General features: G+C 31.3%; 2 protein-coding genes across 2 annotated transcripts in view; one reads left to right on the top strand and one right to left on the bottom strand.

The window, feature by feature from the left end:
• LOC132727945 (ceramide kinase-like) overlaps window positions 1-15,850 on the bottom strand; it is a 31,977-nt gene extending 16,127 nt beyond the window's left edge. The window contains exons 1-6 of the mRNA XM_060713548.1: window positions 15,669-15,850; window positions 14,720-14,862; window positions 14,153-14,359; window positions 13,779-13,907; window positions 11,682-11,745; window positions 11,109-11,254 (exon numbers count right to left, since the gene is read on the bottom strand). Coding sequence (XP_060569531.1) covers window positions 11,109-11,254; window positions 11,682-11,745; window positions 13,779-13,907; window positions 14,153-14,359; window positions 14,720-14,858 — 685 coding nt within the window. The 5' untranslated portion in view covers window positions 14,859-14,862; window positions 15,669-15,850. The remainder of the gene's footprint in view (window positions 1-11,108; window positions 11,255-11,681; window positions 11,746-13,778; window positions 13,908-14,152; window positions 14,360-14,719; window positions 14,863-15,668) is intronic.
• On the top strand, window positions 6,810-8,564 carry LOC132727950 (uncharacterized). Its single transcript, XM_060713554.1, has 3 exons — window positions 6,810-7,163; window positions 7,559-7,711; window positions 8,064-8,564. Exons 1-3 carry the CDS (start codon window positions 7,154-7,156, stop codon window positions 8,219-8,221), a joined length of 321 nt encoding a protein of 106 aa, XP_060569537.1. The 5' UTR covers window positions 6,810-7,153; the 3' UTR covers window positions 8,222-8,564.
• Window positions 15,851-16,920: the final 1,070 nt, after the last annotated feature.

Here is a 16,920-nt window from a genome sequence, read left to right on the forward strand (position 1 = left end):
CTAATATACATTATTATACATATGTTGTTGTATAATTAAATATTTAATATACACAAGAGAAGATAAGTTTAACACGACATAGTATGTTCCAATTTATGTTCACAGTTACTCCTTTATCTCTTGATAATGGTATATCAATGTTGTGTGTGTGTGTGTGTGTGTGTGTGTGTGTGTGCGTGCGCGCGCGTGCTCGTGTGCGTGCATGCGTGTGTGTGTTACATACGTGTTGTAATGTAGTGTTGATCTCCTTCTCTCCTTCTCTCCCTTTTAAGGCATGTATACTCAGTCTTTGTGGCATTTATTCTACAATAGAACTTGGGGGTGGGGGTGTAGGGAGATTGAGATTAAGAATGATATTGTATACATTGTAAAATTATCTCTTTGAAGACCAAAGACTAAACTGATATTTTCATCAATAGGCATACTACAAGGCTATCAGAAGTGCCAATACTTAAAGAATACGCCCTAATTAATTCAAAATAATATCCTTGCAAAGGCTTGGTGCATGAAATGAGAGGTCAAATCTTTGAAACCTTTACATTCGTATAACGTAAGTCTAAAAATAACGTGCTCGGATTCCTCCAAATGTATTGTGGGATTTATTGTTTTCTTTCCTTGCTAAATTTTATATTTAGATCTATGCAAGTTTGTTAAATGATTAAAAGTATAATTACATATTGATCACACAGTCTGTAAATCTAGTTCAAGACTAGAAAAAAACTACTGGCCCAAAAGTTGAAATATGTATCTTACTAAACAAGCAGAAAATATTGCGCTTCAAATTTTAATTTATTTTTGTTATTTTCTGTTGGTTTATACAGAATTGATTTTTGTTCGATTGTGTAGGAAGCTATAAGCCTATAGACACACTTTCGAATCCGTTCCTGGAACCAACCAGTACTGAGCAATTATTTTCTGTTGTTGCAGATCATACTAGTATATGCGATTTATAATCACGGTTCAATTTTTTTACATAAACATAATTAGGCAATTCAATTATTTTAGGTTGATTGCGACAGTGAAGAAGGTCTGAATACTTTGGAATAGATATACATGTACACAGAATATGTCGTTTTGTGTTATATCTGTTAAGTTACAAGGAAAACTATAAATTAATTCAAAGGAGATGAACTCAAGACTTGATAACGTCCAAATATTAAAAAAAAAATATTTAAAATAAGCCAAAGTACATATATATTTCTATTTACATCAGCTAGTCATCTTGTATTCCTAAATCTAAAAACCTTGGTTGCCGGACAACCATAATTAAAACAGAAAACATGGCGAAAGTGAATAAGGATATAAAAGTAGTTACGTAAATAAGAATGGTTAATAATTTGTTGATAGACAATTCAACTTAAAAATAGTGTACAAAATGCCTTTAGGAGACATTTTAGCTATTCTGTTGCTCGAACCATCATGCTCTTAATACGAATGTTACTGAATTGTTCTACATTTAAGGAAAATGGTCAAACTAAAGAATTGTTTCATCTTGAAATCTGACGCTTGTTTTATTTAGCATATTGTTGTAGAAAGGTACAAAATTAAAGTTATAAATATTTTAAGGATTAACATTAATTTTATATAAAACACATAAAATAGTGACGCATTAAAAATAAACTTCGACAGCACCGAAATAAGATGAAGTGTTAAAACGAACACAAGTTACGCTTTATTCGATGAATATGATGATCGAAGAAAATAAAAAAGTGTTTTTCAAAATTTGTTTTCAAAATTAACAAATGATTTTAAACAAGAGCTGTCACAGAAAGTGACAAATGCCCCCGAAGGATTCTCGTTATAAAGCACCTATTACATGCTAGTGTGGGGGTAAAAATTGACAGTCTTAACTCGAGCAGTGACCTCTAAGTTAGACAAAGAAAGCTCGGTCTTGTTCGCAACACATTGTCCATCTATGGTGACTTTATATTTTAAAATAAAAATTGAAACTTTCATGTATATGGAAGTTACAGACCAGACACAACAACCACCATTTATATGTATATAACATAAATATTGAAAATAGCAGTGACCTTGAACTAAGGCGTACACAGGTCTTTAGGGCAACACATCATAAATTTATAACAATTTCATATGTGAATTTAAAAAATAAAATCCTTTCATGCATATTAGTTTCAGAGCAGACAAGACCAATCTCTTCCTATAGTATATTTAAACATCAAAAAAAGTTTTGAAAACAGTTTTGCCCCCCCCCCACAGTGACCTTTTGACCTAAGTCATAGAAACCAGAGTCTTGTTCGAGACACGCCCATACATGTTAAAAGGTTTGGTTATTTCATTTATGAAAGAAAAATTGAAAATTACTTTCTTGCATTACTGAAGTTTCAGAGCGGACCACGACCACCACCAATCTATATCTATAAAAACATGTTTTGAACCTCTACAGTGACCTTGACCTTAGTTTAGAAACCCGGGTGAAGTTCTAAAAGTTCATGGCACACACAATATATCTATTGGTTTCTTTAAATAGTGGAAAGAAAAATTGAAATCCTTACATGCATACTGAAGTTTAAGAGCGAACAGGACCCACCATCTTCTATATTTATATAACACTAAAAAATGACAAAGTTGAAACCCCCACATTGACCTTGGACCTAGTTTGTATAAAGCCAGGGTTGTTTTCACGACAACTATACATCTATGGTTATTTCATATGTGAAAGAAAAATTAAAATCCTTTCATGCATACTGAAGTTTCAGAGTAGACATTACCACCACCTTCTATATTTATATAACATAAAAATTCAAAATGACAAAGTTTGAACACCCAGAGTGACCTTAACCTTAGTCAAGGAAACCCAGGTTTTGTTCGCAACATAACATACATCTATGGTTATTTAATATGTGAAAGAACAATTAAAGTCCTTTCATGCATACTGAAGTTTCTGCGCGGACACCACCACCACCATTTATATCTATATAAGATAAAAAATGACAAAGTTTGAACCTCCAAAATGACTTTGACATTAGTGGTAGAAACTTGAGTCTTGTTCGCGACATACCATACATCTATGGTTATTTCATATGTGAACTAAACCAAGAGGGCGATGAAGGCCCTGGATCGCTCCCCTGACCCATCAACCGCATCCAAGCAATGTCTTAGACAATCATCCTGGCCAAGTTTGATGCCAATTCAGTCACAAATGTGACCTCTAGTGTGTTAAAAAGGTTTTTCCATATTTGGGCAATGTGACCTTATTTTTGACCGGAGACGACCCATATTCAAACTTGACCTAGAAAATCATCAAAACAATCTTCCTGACAAATTTCCAGAATATTTGGATCAAAACTGCAGCCACTAGTATTAAAAATATTTTTCTATTTTTAGCTCCTGTGACTTAGTTTTTGACCGGAGATGACCAATCTTCGAACTTGATCTAGAAACCATCAGCGCAACCTTCCCCTGACAAATTTCAGAATATTTGGATCAAAACTGCAGCCTAGAGTGATTACAAGCTTTTTCTATTTTTCGCTCCTGTGACCTTGTTTTTTGACCGGAGATGACTAATCTTCGAACTCGAACTAGAAAATCACAAAACCCCCCTTTCCCTTTTGGAAAAATTTCAAATTTTTGGATCAAAAACCTGGCAGCCACTATAGTGTTAAAAAAAGCTTTTTCTATTTTTAGCTCCTGTGACCTAGTTTTTGACCGGAGGTGACCAATCTTCAAACTTCCTGACAAATTTTCAGAATATTTGGATATTCCCTGTAAAACCGTATATATTTATGACGAGTATCTACGGAACATAAATAATAAATTAAAACATGTTTGACACCTTTTGAGGAACAGAAACAATATTGTCTTTTGGTCTATATGTCAAATAATGAACCAAATAGATAAATTAGAAACCTAAATACAGAATAGACAGATCCGAAAACATCTTGCTTACTCGTATATTACACAAAGAATCATAACTTTAAAATATAACCAAAGTGCATTCAAACACATTGTTATTGTTTAAACTGATAACAGCACTTATTTACAGAAATGTGCGTATGCAGAAACATATTAACTCTATAGCTTCCTTTCATTCATCTTTTTGTAAAATATGGCATATTGCTGAACAATTTTATCCTGTCTGTTAACAACCTGTAATCAAAAACAAAATACACTATACAAATAATAGAGATTGTAACATGGTATGATTATAGACATGAAATTATATCCATGTAAACCGTTAATTAGTCAGTTATGTCTACAGTACGTAAAAGTGAATGCAAAGTTTGACCAAAGTTGAAGTAAGGAATACAAAAGTGGTCTTTAGAAAGAAGACAATAAATTTTGCAATATCTCATAGTGGCTGAGTTACATAGTGGAAGCCACTGTCATTTTTTTCCAGTTGGGCTACTGATTTTAAAAAATAGACTAACTTCGTATGAAATTCTAGTTTAGACAATCGGAAAACCTCGCCATCAATATTGATAATATGTTCAAGTATTGAATTTTCAGTTTCAGGTAGACTTGGATTTTCAAGCTTTATTTTCCACTCTTGGCTATGCAATGTCGTGATATCATCTCTTGAATCAAGCTGTGCATAATGAAAATCACAAAAGAATATTATTTGGCATCTTATAAACATGAATAAAAAATCGAACCATTAACTGCTACATGACGGTATTTATAATTGGTCATCATTGTCCTGCTTTGAAAATAGAACTGTCCGTTATTTATGTTAAACACTTTATATATTAATATCATAATGTTACAATTAAAGCAAGACCTGTCCACTATCTACTTTTCTCAGTGCCGTATAGATGAAAGAAGGCAGGACAGAATAGAGGCATAATTTTGAAAACATGCTTAGTAGACTAACCTGCATAAATTTCAAGTTTGAAGTGAATACCTTTAATGGTTTTTGAGAAAAAGGCAAATATTCCAAGTCAAAATAGGAAATAATTAAGATGATTATCTGTCTCACAAAGGTGCATTTCTTTGGTGGTGAACAAGTACATGTACTTCAAGTTTAAATAGAATATCTTTGATACTAATTGAAATATGAACCTAAACAAAAACTTTAACCAAGGAATTCAATGTCAAAATGGGATAATACTGCAAAATGTTTTTAAATTAACCTTCTCCTTAGAGATTCCAATTTAAAGCAGAATTATAACAAATATAACAGCATTAATTAAGTAGAGCTAAATGAATATTAGATAGCAGCTTATGTGTTGTCATTGTTCCTTTTGACTCATGCAAGAAATGTATTTTTTAATAGAAGAAAAAAGATATTCTAGTGACACTTTATCTTGCTTTAATGTAGCCAGTGCCGCGTCATATATAAAAGATGTATTTTTGAATCCATAAAACAATTTGAACTATTGAATAAATATTTACCGCATTGAAATTATTAGTTATTAGTTGAAATAAAAAGCTCATTAACTTCGTTCTTTGTGAGGACGTATTCATATACATGGTCATCTCTGACAAATCTGGCTTTGTGGTCGTTGAAAATGCATGTGTAGGTGAGGAAACATACACTACAATACCACATTCGATTTTAGTCAAACACGTCGGAGAAGCATACTGTAATAAAGAATGCTTCAAAAAACATTTTCTTGTATAAAATATAATTACAATTTCATAACTGACCTTAACTGTCGAGGTCATTTACAGATAAAGGTCATACTTAAAAAATATTCAACATGAAGGTGATATGTGTTTTATGAATCAAGTCTGTCTATTATAATAAATGATAAAAAAGAAAAAATTGTGACAATTTAAGCAAATTCAAATAATTTGACCTTGATGATGAAGGTCATTTTAGGTTCAAGGTCATATTTGAATAATTCAATATCCATTCATATACATGGTCATCTCTGACAAATCTGGCTTTGTGGTCGTTGAAAAAGATACATGTGTAGGCGAGGTAACACATACTGCAGTCCCGACTACACTTTCTTTTGTTGTTGTTGGAGCACAACTAAAAATTCAGAATTTAAGATAATTAGTAATCGAATAGCATTTCTTTTCTTACTTTCCAGATACATTTTCGTAAAGGCACTGGTGTCATACCACATTCGATTTTAGTCAAACACATCGGAGAAGCATACTGTAATAAAGAATGCTTCAAAAAACATTTTCTTGTATAAAATATAATAAAAATTCATAACTGACCTTAACTGTCGAGGTCATTTACAGATAAAGGTCATACTTAAAAAATATTCAACATGAAAGTGATATGTGTTTTATGAATCAAGTCTGTCTATTATAATAAATGATAAAAAAGAAAAAGTTGTGACAATTCAAATAATTTGACCTTGACGGTGAAGGTCATTTTAGGTTCAAGGTCATATTTGAAAAATTCAATATCCCGGAATTTTTGTCCAATTATAAATCAGATTCGTAAATAAGCAACAAAGGTCATTCATAGACCAAGGTCATGTTTGAATTACTCAACATGGTGGTTCTGTTATTAGTGTCCCAAGTATAAACCAAATAAATAAATAAATGAATAAATAACAAAGTTATAGCCAAATGTAGCAAATTTACTTATTTGACTTTTTATGTCAAGTTCATAATTATTATCTAATCCCAAGGATTGCTGTGCCCAAGTATGAAAGCAATCCAATAGTTACTGACAACGTTATATATTGTCACATTCAAGAAATACTCATATAAATTAAATGAGACATGTAAGAAATAATTACTTTTTGAGTCTAGAAATGACCAAAGCCCAGGCTATGCAGTATAGTAGGGGATATGTATCAATATATCTATAGAAATCTTGAAGATCTGATGTATAATCTAAAGAAATTATACATGTGCTGGAATAACCATAATAAACCTCCGGAATCTTCCACTCTGAACTCTAATTAACCTCTGGTTATGTTATCAATAATTGAAAATAGGATCATTTTGGCACTACCCATCCTTTCCCTCGCTTGATTTCGAAGCTGCGTGGACGTGTTTACAGATAGAGCTAAATAAATTTGTATTAGACTGCAATTTCTCAACACTGAAAAATGTAAGTAGATCTAGAGTTTTTTACTTTAATCTTTTAAATAAACCCTTCTAATATAGTTATGTATTTAAACCTGCACGGAATTAGTGTTTTAAAACCTGTTATACTATCCACGTGACCAGGTCATGTGATTAATACAAAATGGCGGATTGGTAAAAGGAAAATACTTTGATGTTTTCAGGTAAACAAGCCAGAATGAATTTGATTTTTGTAATGAAATTAAAACCATTTAATTCTATCAGTGTTTATCAGCTTAAAATATGATATGTTTATAGTTTTACATCTGAATTTATTGTGATAACTGCAAAAAAATTGCAAGTTAGTAAAAACTGACAAGCTACAATTAGCACTGCAGTGTTAAGCTCATACAATCTGTTCTGAGTATAAATAGGTAATTATGATTGATTATGAGTTATTTGCAAAATTCTGCTTTGTTACTAGACTTTTTAACAGTTACACCACTCATTGCAGTAGAATGTATACGAAACTTTGTGTAAATTTAATTTGAAGTGTAACTTCGCACTAAACACAAATTACTTTACCCGACTGCAAAAAATTGTTTTTATTTCATTTCAGACAGCAAATTTATGTCTAATTGGGAGAGCATTGTTCGCCATGTTATGTCTCACACTTTGTCCCAGGAAGTTGCCCTAGAATGCAACTGGGTTGGAAAAGGCTCGAAAAAACCATTCGAAAAACTTAGCTATAGACTTACAAAAGTCATATTAGGTTTGTATTTTTGCTTTTTCAAAGGTGATTTCACCGGTGCTAGAAAATTATTTTACACCGTGGGTGTAAGATGTGACTCTTGTGTTGTAAATGATCATCATAACTCTATTTGTATTTTGACAGAATTATGCCCCTTTTTAACTTAAAAATTTTAGGTTAAAATTTTTAATTATGTCAAATATCTCTGTTACTATTAAATCTATTGACTTGTAATTTAAAATATTTCTTTACTATCAAAGTCTTATCCCCTTAGCTCTATTTGCATTTTGACAGATTTATGTGCTTTTTTACTAGTAAATTATAAATAAGTAGTGTATATTTAAATAAAATCAGTAAACTGTATAAATTGCAGATGCTGTAAGAGGAAGAAGACAGGGGTCTACTAATAATGAAATCGAGAAGACAATGAAGGAGTGCCTAAGATATGCCAAGGATAGGGAAGGCGGGCGGAGGAAGAGATTGACTAAAATGTTGCAACAACAAAGAGAAGAAAATGAAAATGATATGTGAACAACATTTAGTAATAAATTGTAGTAATTAGTATATATATATTTTGTTCTTTTATGAAAACAAGGCATTGGGCCAACAAAGGGCCAATGTTTATTGTAGGAAACCAGTCAGTGGGCCAACGGGGGGCCAACAAGAAGAAGGGAAACCAGTTGTTGGGCCAACAGAGGGCCAACAATAGGAAGGAAAACCAGTCATTGGGCCAATGGAGGGCCAACGATAAGAGTAGGAAAGCAGTCGTTGGGCCAACCATATACCAACCGTTGGCCCAACGTTGCCCCAATTAGCAAATTGACATTGGGCCAACGCTGGCATTATGTGTTGGGCCAACAAAGCAAATGTAATTGGCCCAACGTTGGGCCAACTACTGTCTGCTATCTGGGTAGCAAATTATAGCAAAACTTGTAAAATTACAATACATTGTAATTTGACCAACAATGCCACGGTCATTAGTTTATATAGAATTTATTTTAGTTCGTTTGTTTCGGAAACTATAAGCTTTCAGATACAATCTCGAATGTGTTCCTGGAACAAATCAGTACTATGTAACGAGTGTAATTTTTCTTGCACAAGGAAGCAACGGCTTACCCCTAACGGGATTTGAACCCAAGCAGTCAGATATAACGAGATTACTAGTTCAACGCGCTCATCACTCGGTCAACGTCATGAATGAATCAATGTCAAATTCAGTTTGATCTACTTAACTGCATAGACAATTCATTCATAAATAATAAAATCATAGCCAATTATAGCAACAATAATTTGATCTTCGAGGCTGACATCATTTATGAGTAAAGGATACGGTAAATTTTGTCAATTGAAAGTCTTGTCCAAAGAATTGTTATGTCCAAGTATAAAGCCAATTGATTCAGGATTAACAAAGTAATAGCCTATTAAAGCAAAAATCAACAAAATTGAAAGTCTATGTCATTTATGAGTCAAGGTTAAGTTCAATCTGGTCTACTTATAGGTCTTGTCCAAAGGATTCTTGTGTCCAAGTATGTAGACAATCCATTAAGAGAAAACATGAACAATGTTAAAGTTTGTGGACGGTAACAGGAGCGGGCAAGATATCTGAATGTATAGCTTAATCATTGTCTTCGAAAAAGTCGAGTAAAGTATGTAAACGTTTCATAACATACTTTGTTCTACTTGTCCAAACTTCTGTTTCCGTCCCTGTATTATTTCCCATAGTTGTTTCATTTAAATTAGAGCCAACCTCCGTAGTTTGTGGTTTGGTTTTTACTTGCATTAGAGATTCTTCGCTGTTATGCTGTATTGACAACAGCAATCTGCGCTGGTTTTTTATAAATACATACTCGGCAAAAGCAACTAAAAAACAACAAAAGATGTTTATAAAACAAACATGCCCCCTTGTCAGCATGTCGGAAGTTGCATGCAATGTTGCTTAGAAAACGTTTGTCATTCAAGGTCAACGTACCTTGACCTTTGATTCCTCGACCCAAAATTAAAAAGGGGCCCTCTACTGCCCAAGTCACGCCCCTTTTAAGTTTTGCCAAGGACCAATTTGCTGTAAAGGTGTAGCTCAAAAACCGTTACGACATTCTAGGTCAATTAGACCTTGATTTTTGATCTTGCGACCTGTGCAGTTTGAGGGCCTATTGGTTTCCGAGATATTGGTCCCCTAGCACAGATAGTGACGGCTTGTACTCCATTGAAATTGCATGAAGGTAAATAATCACCACTTTGTGCTTCAAGTACTAAGTGGGCAGATTGGCCCTCATTAAGCACAGTCTACATACATGCACATACATACAACAGTTAACGTACTTGCATATCTTAACACGCCCTGGTTTCTTCTAGATTCAGCTGAATTAATTATATCACCCCAAATTCCATATCCTGTCATCAAGACGCTATAAGCCAGCAACTTGTCATCACTATGAACTGACATGATATTGGCCGGGGACTCATAGCCTTTTGCAAAATAAAATGATATTTGATAATACGTACAGTACCTACATAGTTCAGTGTTCGTACATGATAGAAGCAAACGTGCCAAAATTTCAAGACTTTCCTATCGACTATATTGAAATGATTCATTGTGTCATTTTTTAAATAAGAGAATGTTTCAAATGCAATTAACGTCATGTAATTCCTGCAGAATAATATCAATAATATAGTAGTCTTTATTGAATATTGTACAAATTTTGCTTAAGGTGAAAACAAACAAGCAGAACAATACAAAATCCGAGAATGTTCTTGAATTTGTATACATACAGCAACATCAATATTGCAAGAACTAAGGAAGGACATATAGTATAACTTAAACTGTTTACCTATTGCAATTGACAAAGCTGCTGTTACAACATCGCAATTACCATAACACCCTAATGCTCTTCCATTGCCAGTACCTATATAAATACATTATAAAATATTTTACCAATCAACATAGTTGTTTACTAAAACCATTTCATATTTTTGAATGACTAAACAAGTTAAATGGTAAAGATGTATGATAAAATATGGAAACATATGTAGTGTTGATTGTTACATACATGAATTCCATGTGTACATATGTATCGTATGTATTCAATACAAATATTAATATAATGATGTAATGTTGACATCATTCTGGCATCTAAAATAGTGTTTAATCAACTCCTCATTGCTTAACCTAATGCAGCGAGTTTGATATGGTGGCTAATTTGTACAATGTATTTTCACTTCGCGTGCGCTAGGCAAAAAAAACACCAAAACACAATAGAAACTTTAGGCAAAATAACGACACAATTTGTCGTATAATCGTGGTTTCGCCTAGCACCCCGCCATGTATTATAAAGTATCAATCTGATTAAAATCATCTCATAATTAACGCTACACTACATGCCAATCAGACTGTATATTGTATATACTAGTAGGTACCTACCACATGGTATCACTCCAATAGGGATATCAATGGCCGGTACAGTTTCATCAGGATCATCAATATTAACATTTTGTTCTGTTGCTAGGCGTCTCATAAGACCATTTACACATTCTTGGTATAACCCGTCCCCACCTACCAACACCAATCTAGAAATTTCAAAATATACATATAGTGCAATTACAGATTATTAAATCAATACGTGTCATCAGAAATGGTTCAATTACAAATACAAATTTTTATATATATCATTTATCAGACAGTGAATTATTCTCTCTAAATCTTACATATTTACATAGAATGATAGCCTTCTTACATGATAATAATTATTCATCTGGAAAAAATCATTACATTAAATGTTTAAACCCTGACAGAAAAATTGTCAAACAAGTCGAATATCTTTTGGCTTGTATCCTTTCAGGAATATATGGTAAAGGTTGTTCAAAAATCAAAATCCAAAAGGAGATAACATTATGTTAAAAACGTTAAAAAGTTAATAATTATTTTTATTTCTTTTATTTCTCTCAATGTAAATGCAAAACTACACTGCGGAGAAACTTATTGGCGTTAACTTACCCGTTGATGGAGTTGAGATCATAGGTTGATAATATTTCCTCCGTATGATGAGCCCTTTGTGTCACTATAAAATATTACGTTTATTTTTATTATCTTTAAAGTATATTTACTATAAAATATTACGTTTATATTTATTATCTTTAAAGTATATTTACTATAAAATATTACGTTTATATTCATTATCTTTAAAGTATATTTACTATAAAATATTACGTTTATATTTATTATCTTTAAAGTATATTCACTATAAAATATTACGTTTATTTTTATTATCTTTAAAGTATATTTACTATAAAATATTACGTTTATATTTATTATCTTTAAAGTATATTTACTATAAAATATTACGTTTATATTTATTATCTTTAAAGTATATTTACTATAAAATATTACGTTTATTTATATTTATTATCTTTAAAGTATATTTTCTATAAAATATTACGTTTATTTTTATTATCTTTAAAGTATATTTACTATAAAATATTACGTTTATATTTATTATCTTTAAAGTATATTTACTATAAAATATTACGTTTATATTTATTATTTTTAAAGTATATTTACTATAAAATATTAAGAGGATATTTTTTCGTTTTGAGTGAAATATGGAAATATATTTTTCACGAAACATGATAAAATGCCACATATTTTCACGAGCCGGTACGGCGAGTGAAAATATGTGGCATTTTATCATGTTGAGTGAAAATATATACCATATTTCACGAAAAACGAAAAAAATAACCTTTTTATTTAATTTCATTATCAAAGAAAATGGTAACGAATCCCCTTGCTTGCTACCAACTGCAATTGTACAGCGCGCAGTAATTTATGCGTAAGCACGCGCTGCTTGGCGCAACATTGTGACGTCATGTAAAACAACTCTTTAAAACGTCTGTACAGCGTCAATTACTGAATAAAAGATATTGGGCGTTCGGATTAATTTTCTTAGTTAGACCATTTTCTATCATTCTAGACAGTTTTCAAAACAAAATTCAAGAAAAAGTTGTTTTGTATTTATCAGATTTTTCAAAAGAAAACGGCGAAAGAAGTCCGTTAAAATAAATATGAGTTTTGACTCCGCCCACTTTCATATTTATTTTTCATATTTATTTTTAAAAAATATGAAATATATTTGACTGATATAGCACCATATTTCATGGGTAAAATTAAATAATACGTTTATATTTATTATCTTAAAGTATATTTACTATAAAATATTACGTTTATATTTATTATCTTTAAAGTATATTTACTATAAAATATTACGTTTATATTTATTATCTTTAAAGTATATTTACTGTAAAATATTACGTTTATATTTATTATCTTTAAAGTATATTTACTATAAAATATTACGTTTATATTTATTATCTTTAAAGTATATTTACTATAAAATATTACGTTTATATTTATTATCTTTAAAGTATATTTACTATAAAATATTACGCTTATATTTATTATCTTTAAAGTATATTTACTATAAAATATTACGTTTATATTTATTATCTTTAAAGTATATTTACTATAAAATATTACGTTTATTTTTATTATCTTTAAAGTATATTTACTATAAAATATTACGTTTATTTTTATTATCTTTAAAGTATATTTACTATAAAATATTACGTTTATTTTTATTATCTTTAAAGTATATTTACTAGTCTTATACAAAATCTTTTCTTTAGCCAACCTTGGTGTTTGCCAAAGATACAAATGAAATAAGCCTCGTAAACTTATCTATTTTGTTTTCTTTCTTTTTTGAGACCAGCATGCATGCATTTTTAATGTGAGTAAATATTTTAACGTGGATAAAATCTATAACAATAAAAGTTGATATCTTAATCGGAGTTGTGGTATTTCTTTTATTATTTACATTACAAACTATTAAACAATTTTGATGCTGTCATAATAACACTGAAATATTAAAGATACAGACGCAGTTTAATACGAGAAGAATAATTGCTTTCACTTCACTTTTATATGCATTCTTCTCGACTTCATGTCATTTGCAAATGCCCCCACTCGCCCCCAAAATAAATAAATAAATTATTAAATAAATAAAGCATTATTTTACAAGTTAATACCACACTTCTATACCAATAACATCTGTCTCAATTCCAGCCTCCTTAAAGATAGGTGCCACCTTTTGTTCATATGTAGATCTACCTTTGCTTCTTCCACTTACTGGATTAATCAACACTAATAACTTCCGAGGTCTCTGTTCAACTATAATCATATAATATTTTATACCTTACATCGAGGGAGAAACGAATACACGTACATAGAATAGATACATTCTGACACAGTGCAATTTTAGAGAACAGTAAAAATAAAACAAACGTTTTGTAAAGAGTTACTCTATGTCTGGTAATAAAAGGCGGCTCGATCCGAATTAAAATTCAATAACAAAAATTAAATGAATATAAGATTACGAAAGTTAAAGAACAATTATTATATAATAAAACCCTTACTTTTCCTGATTAAGGTCGATATCTGTTGATATAAGTTTGAGACAATTTGTGAATCGCCTGATGTGAATGTAACACAACATAATTTCAAAATTAACTTTTTTCCTTGTTTCACATACGAAACGCTAACACCGTTCTTGTCGATTTCTGTTTTTGTAGAGTTGTCCAGAGTTACAGCTAAAATGTCAACTACTCTGACAACTTGAAGTCCTGCAAATATATACATGCGTATGTTTGTTTTCATAAAATACCACCTAAAATGACATTTTTTTTATTTTATTAGATTATAAAAAGCTTCACTGCCCTTGTTCTAACAGTTTGAACATGAAGAAAAACACATATAATGCTTACCTCTAAATTAATTCGATACAATACTTTATTTTTCTAGATTAAAAAAGGTTTTGTTTTCAGAAAAAAAAAATCTATAGATTTTTTAAAGTCACTATTTAATATCAATATGTTACTAAGTTACTTTAATTTATGATAGTTACTTTAACTTATGATGTAAAACTTTTGTCCCCTTTGAAACAATCTACACCAAATTTGTAGTACTTAAATACATTGTTTTACCTTTCAGTTGTTTGTTGCCTGATATATGCCACCTAAATTCAGTGTCTGTGAGACGGACATTATAATCTGTAGTTTTAATCTTACATGTACACTTGGCTATCACATCTATATCAGCAGGAATCGCTTCTTCCTCTGTCATTTTTCTAAAACAATAATTGTCTTAATTCTCAACATACGAATCACGTTGCGTGAATTTTCTATTTTGTCTCGAAATTTTGAATTTTAGCAGAAGGTAGCATCAAATAAATAATGACCTTACATCGCCAACCTGAGAAACTTTAACACAGGATCATTTTGTAATGGGTTTATTACTCCTATTAAAGTATTTATCTTAATTTTGCGCCTCAGTTATGTCCCTGACAAATCATAAATTGGCATCATATTAAAAAGGTAAACATATGTAATCATATTTTTAGTATAGGTTAAAGTTTATTTGTACGTATTTACAAAATTAAATTGGTCAGACGGGGGGCATTTAATTTTGTAAATACGTACTAATAAATGAGATTGAAATAAATAAAACGTACACGTACTTTTTTCTCGTGAAATATAACATATCAAAACATAATCTAAAAAAAAAATCAAGAGAATGTCTGTTATTTTATTATAATAATACAGTATTGACTCTACATAAAAAATAAAACTTGGACATTTTTTTTTAAATATATGAAAATATTTCTATTATAAAATTACTGCATGAATAACAAGATAAACCATATTTAAAGTCAACCAGCAATACATGTCAGTTCTAAAACCATCATTGAACACGTTAAATAAACATTACAACAGCACATTTAAAATGCGGAGGCACTCGAGTTTGCAATAGCCATGAACTTTATCAAGTTTTAGAGCAAATAAGAAAAAATACGCCGCACAACAACACCAAACAGTTACATATACATTGTAGATGCATTCTTATTGAAGAACATAGAAAGAAGAATATACCAACCTGTTGTTTAAATTTATCCAATTTGAAGGCCGATAAAGATTTATCAGTAAATATATGTGTCACGAATGTGTGTATTCATATATTTACACTAACGTGAAGTAAACATCAAAAACTGCTAAAAATATAACTTAAAATAACCAACTTGCTGTACAAAATTGACTATTACTGATAGAATTTTCCCAGGAATGTCAGTATGTATAATTTCAATAACCATAAATGATCTTCTTGAAACACCTCGCCGATTATTCATAATCATGGGCAATTTATATATGTATGGAACGCCAATGTAACATAAACTCAAATAGCTGATCATTCTGTTATTATTCGAGTCATATCCGTGCGAATACATAATAATTATTTTATTTTGTTTCAAATTCAGTGCTTATTTCGATTTTTAAACCAGAAACCATTTCATGAATCAATCGTACCAGACGAGAGCACTGTTAGCTCATAAGTCGTAAAAAAGATGTGAAAGCTTCAGAAAATATTCTGACTAGGGGACAATACTAATGAAAGTAAGAACGCCCAAGACAATTGAGCCAAAGAATTGTTTCACTGACGCTGTTGTCAAAGGTCGTACTTATCGGTTTGGAAGTAGATATGCACTCAACCGTACAATCGCAACCAACCGCATCCTACAAGCTGGAATATATGCCGATATCTATTTCCGTGGACACATTAACTGATACTAAGCTTGGACGAAACTTTAGCTAGACCACATATATTTGTGAATATAACATTATGGGCAGCCCTGCAGAATATAATATATCATCTCAATAATAGTTACGACTGACACCGGAAGTCAAAGTTGATTACCTGGCATTAATTTATACATCGCTATGGCTACACCAATCACACTTGCTTCCAGTAACGATGAAGATGTACACTGGAACCAGTGATGACATCAAGATACTTTGAGCCATTATTTTTTGTATCTCAGGAAGAGATATGCGTGGAGACCACATTAGATGACGTATGTAACCGACTCGGCTGTAAAACTGCTCATCAGCAGAGAAACTTGTGTTTACCTTGACATCATCTGCAACTCATTTCTGAGCACAGCTATCACCACTAACGAGTAGCAAGTTGATCCACCAGCTGACATGTAAGCGGTGCAGGATATACTCTTGGCCCCCACGTCAAAAGTTACCAAAAACTGCATAACAAGCTACCGTTCCCAGCTGCAAACGCTAATCGTGGAAAGCTTCAGGATTTCCTCCTCAAATCCTACCTGTCCAGGACGTTTACCACA

This window comes from Ruditapes philippinarum, unplaced genomic scaffold (assembly GCF_026571515.1).
Source record: "Ruditapes philippinarum isolate M1 unplaced genomic scaffold, ASM2657151v2 ctg2323_1_1_1_1, whole genome shotgun sequence".
NCBI classification, from domain to species: domain Eukaryota; kingdom Metazoa; phylum Mollusca; class Bivalvia; order Venerida; family Veneridae; genus Ruditapes; species Ruditapes philippinarum.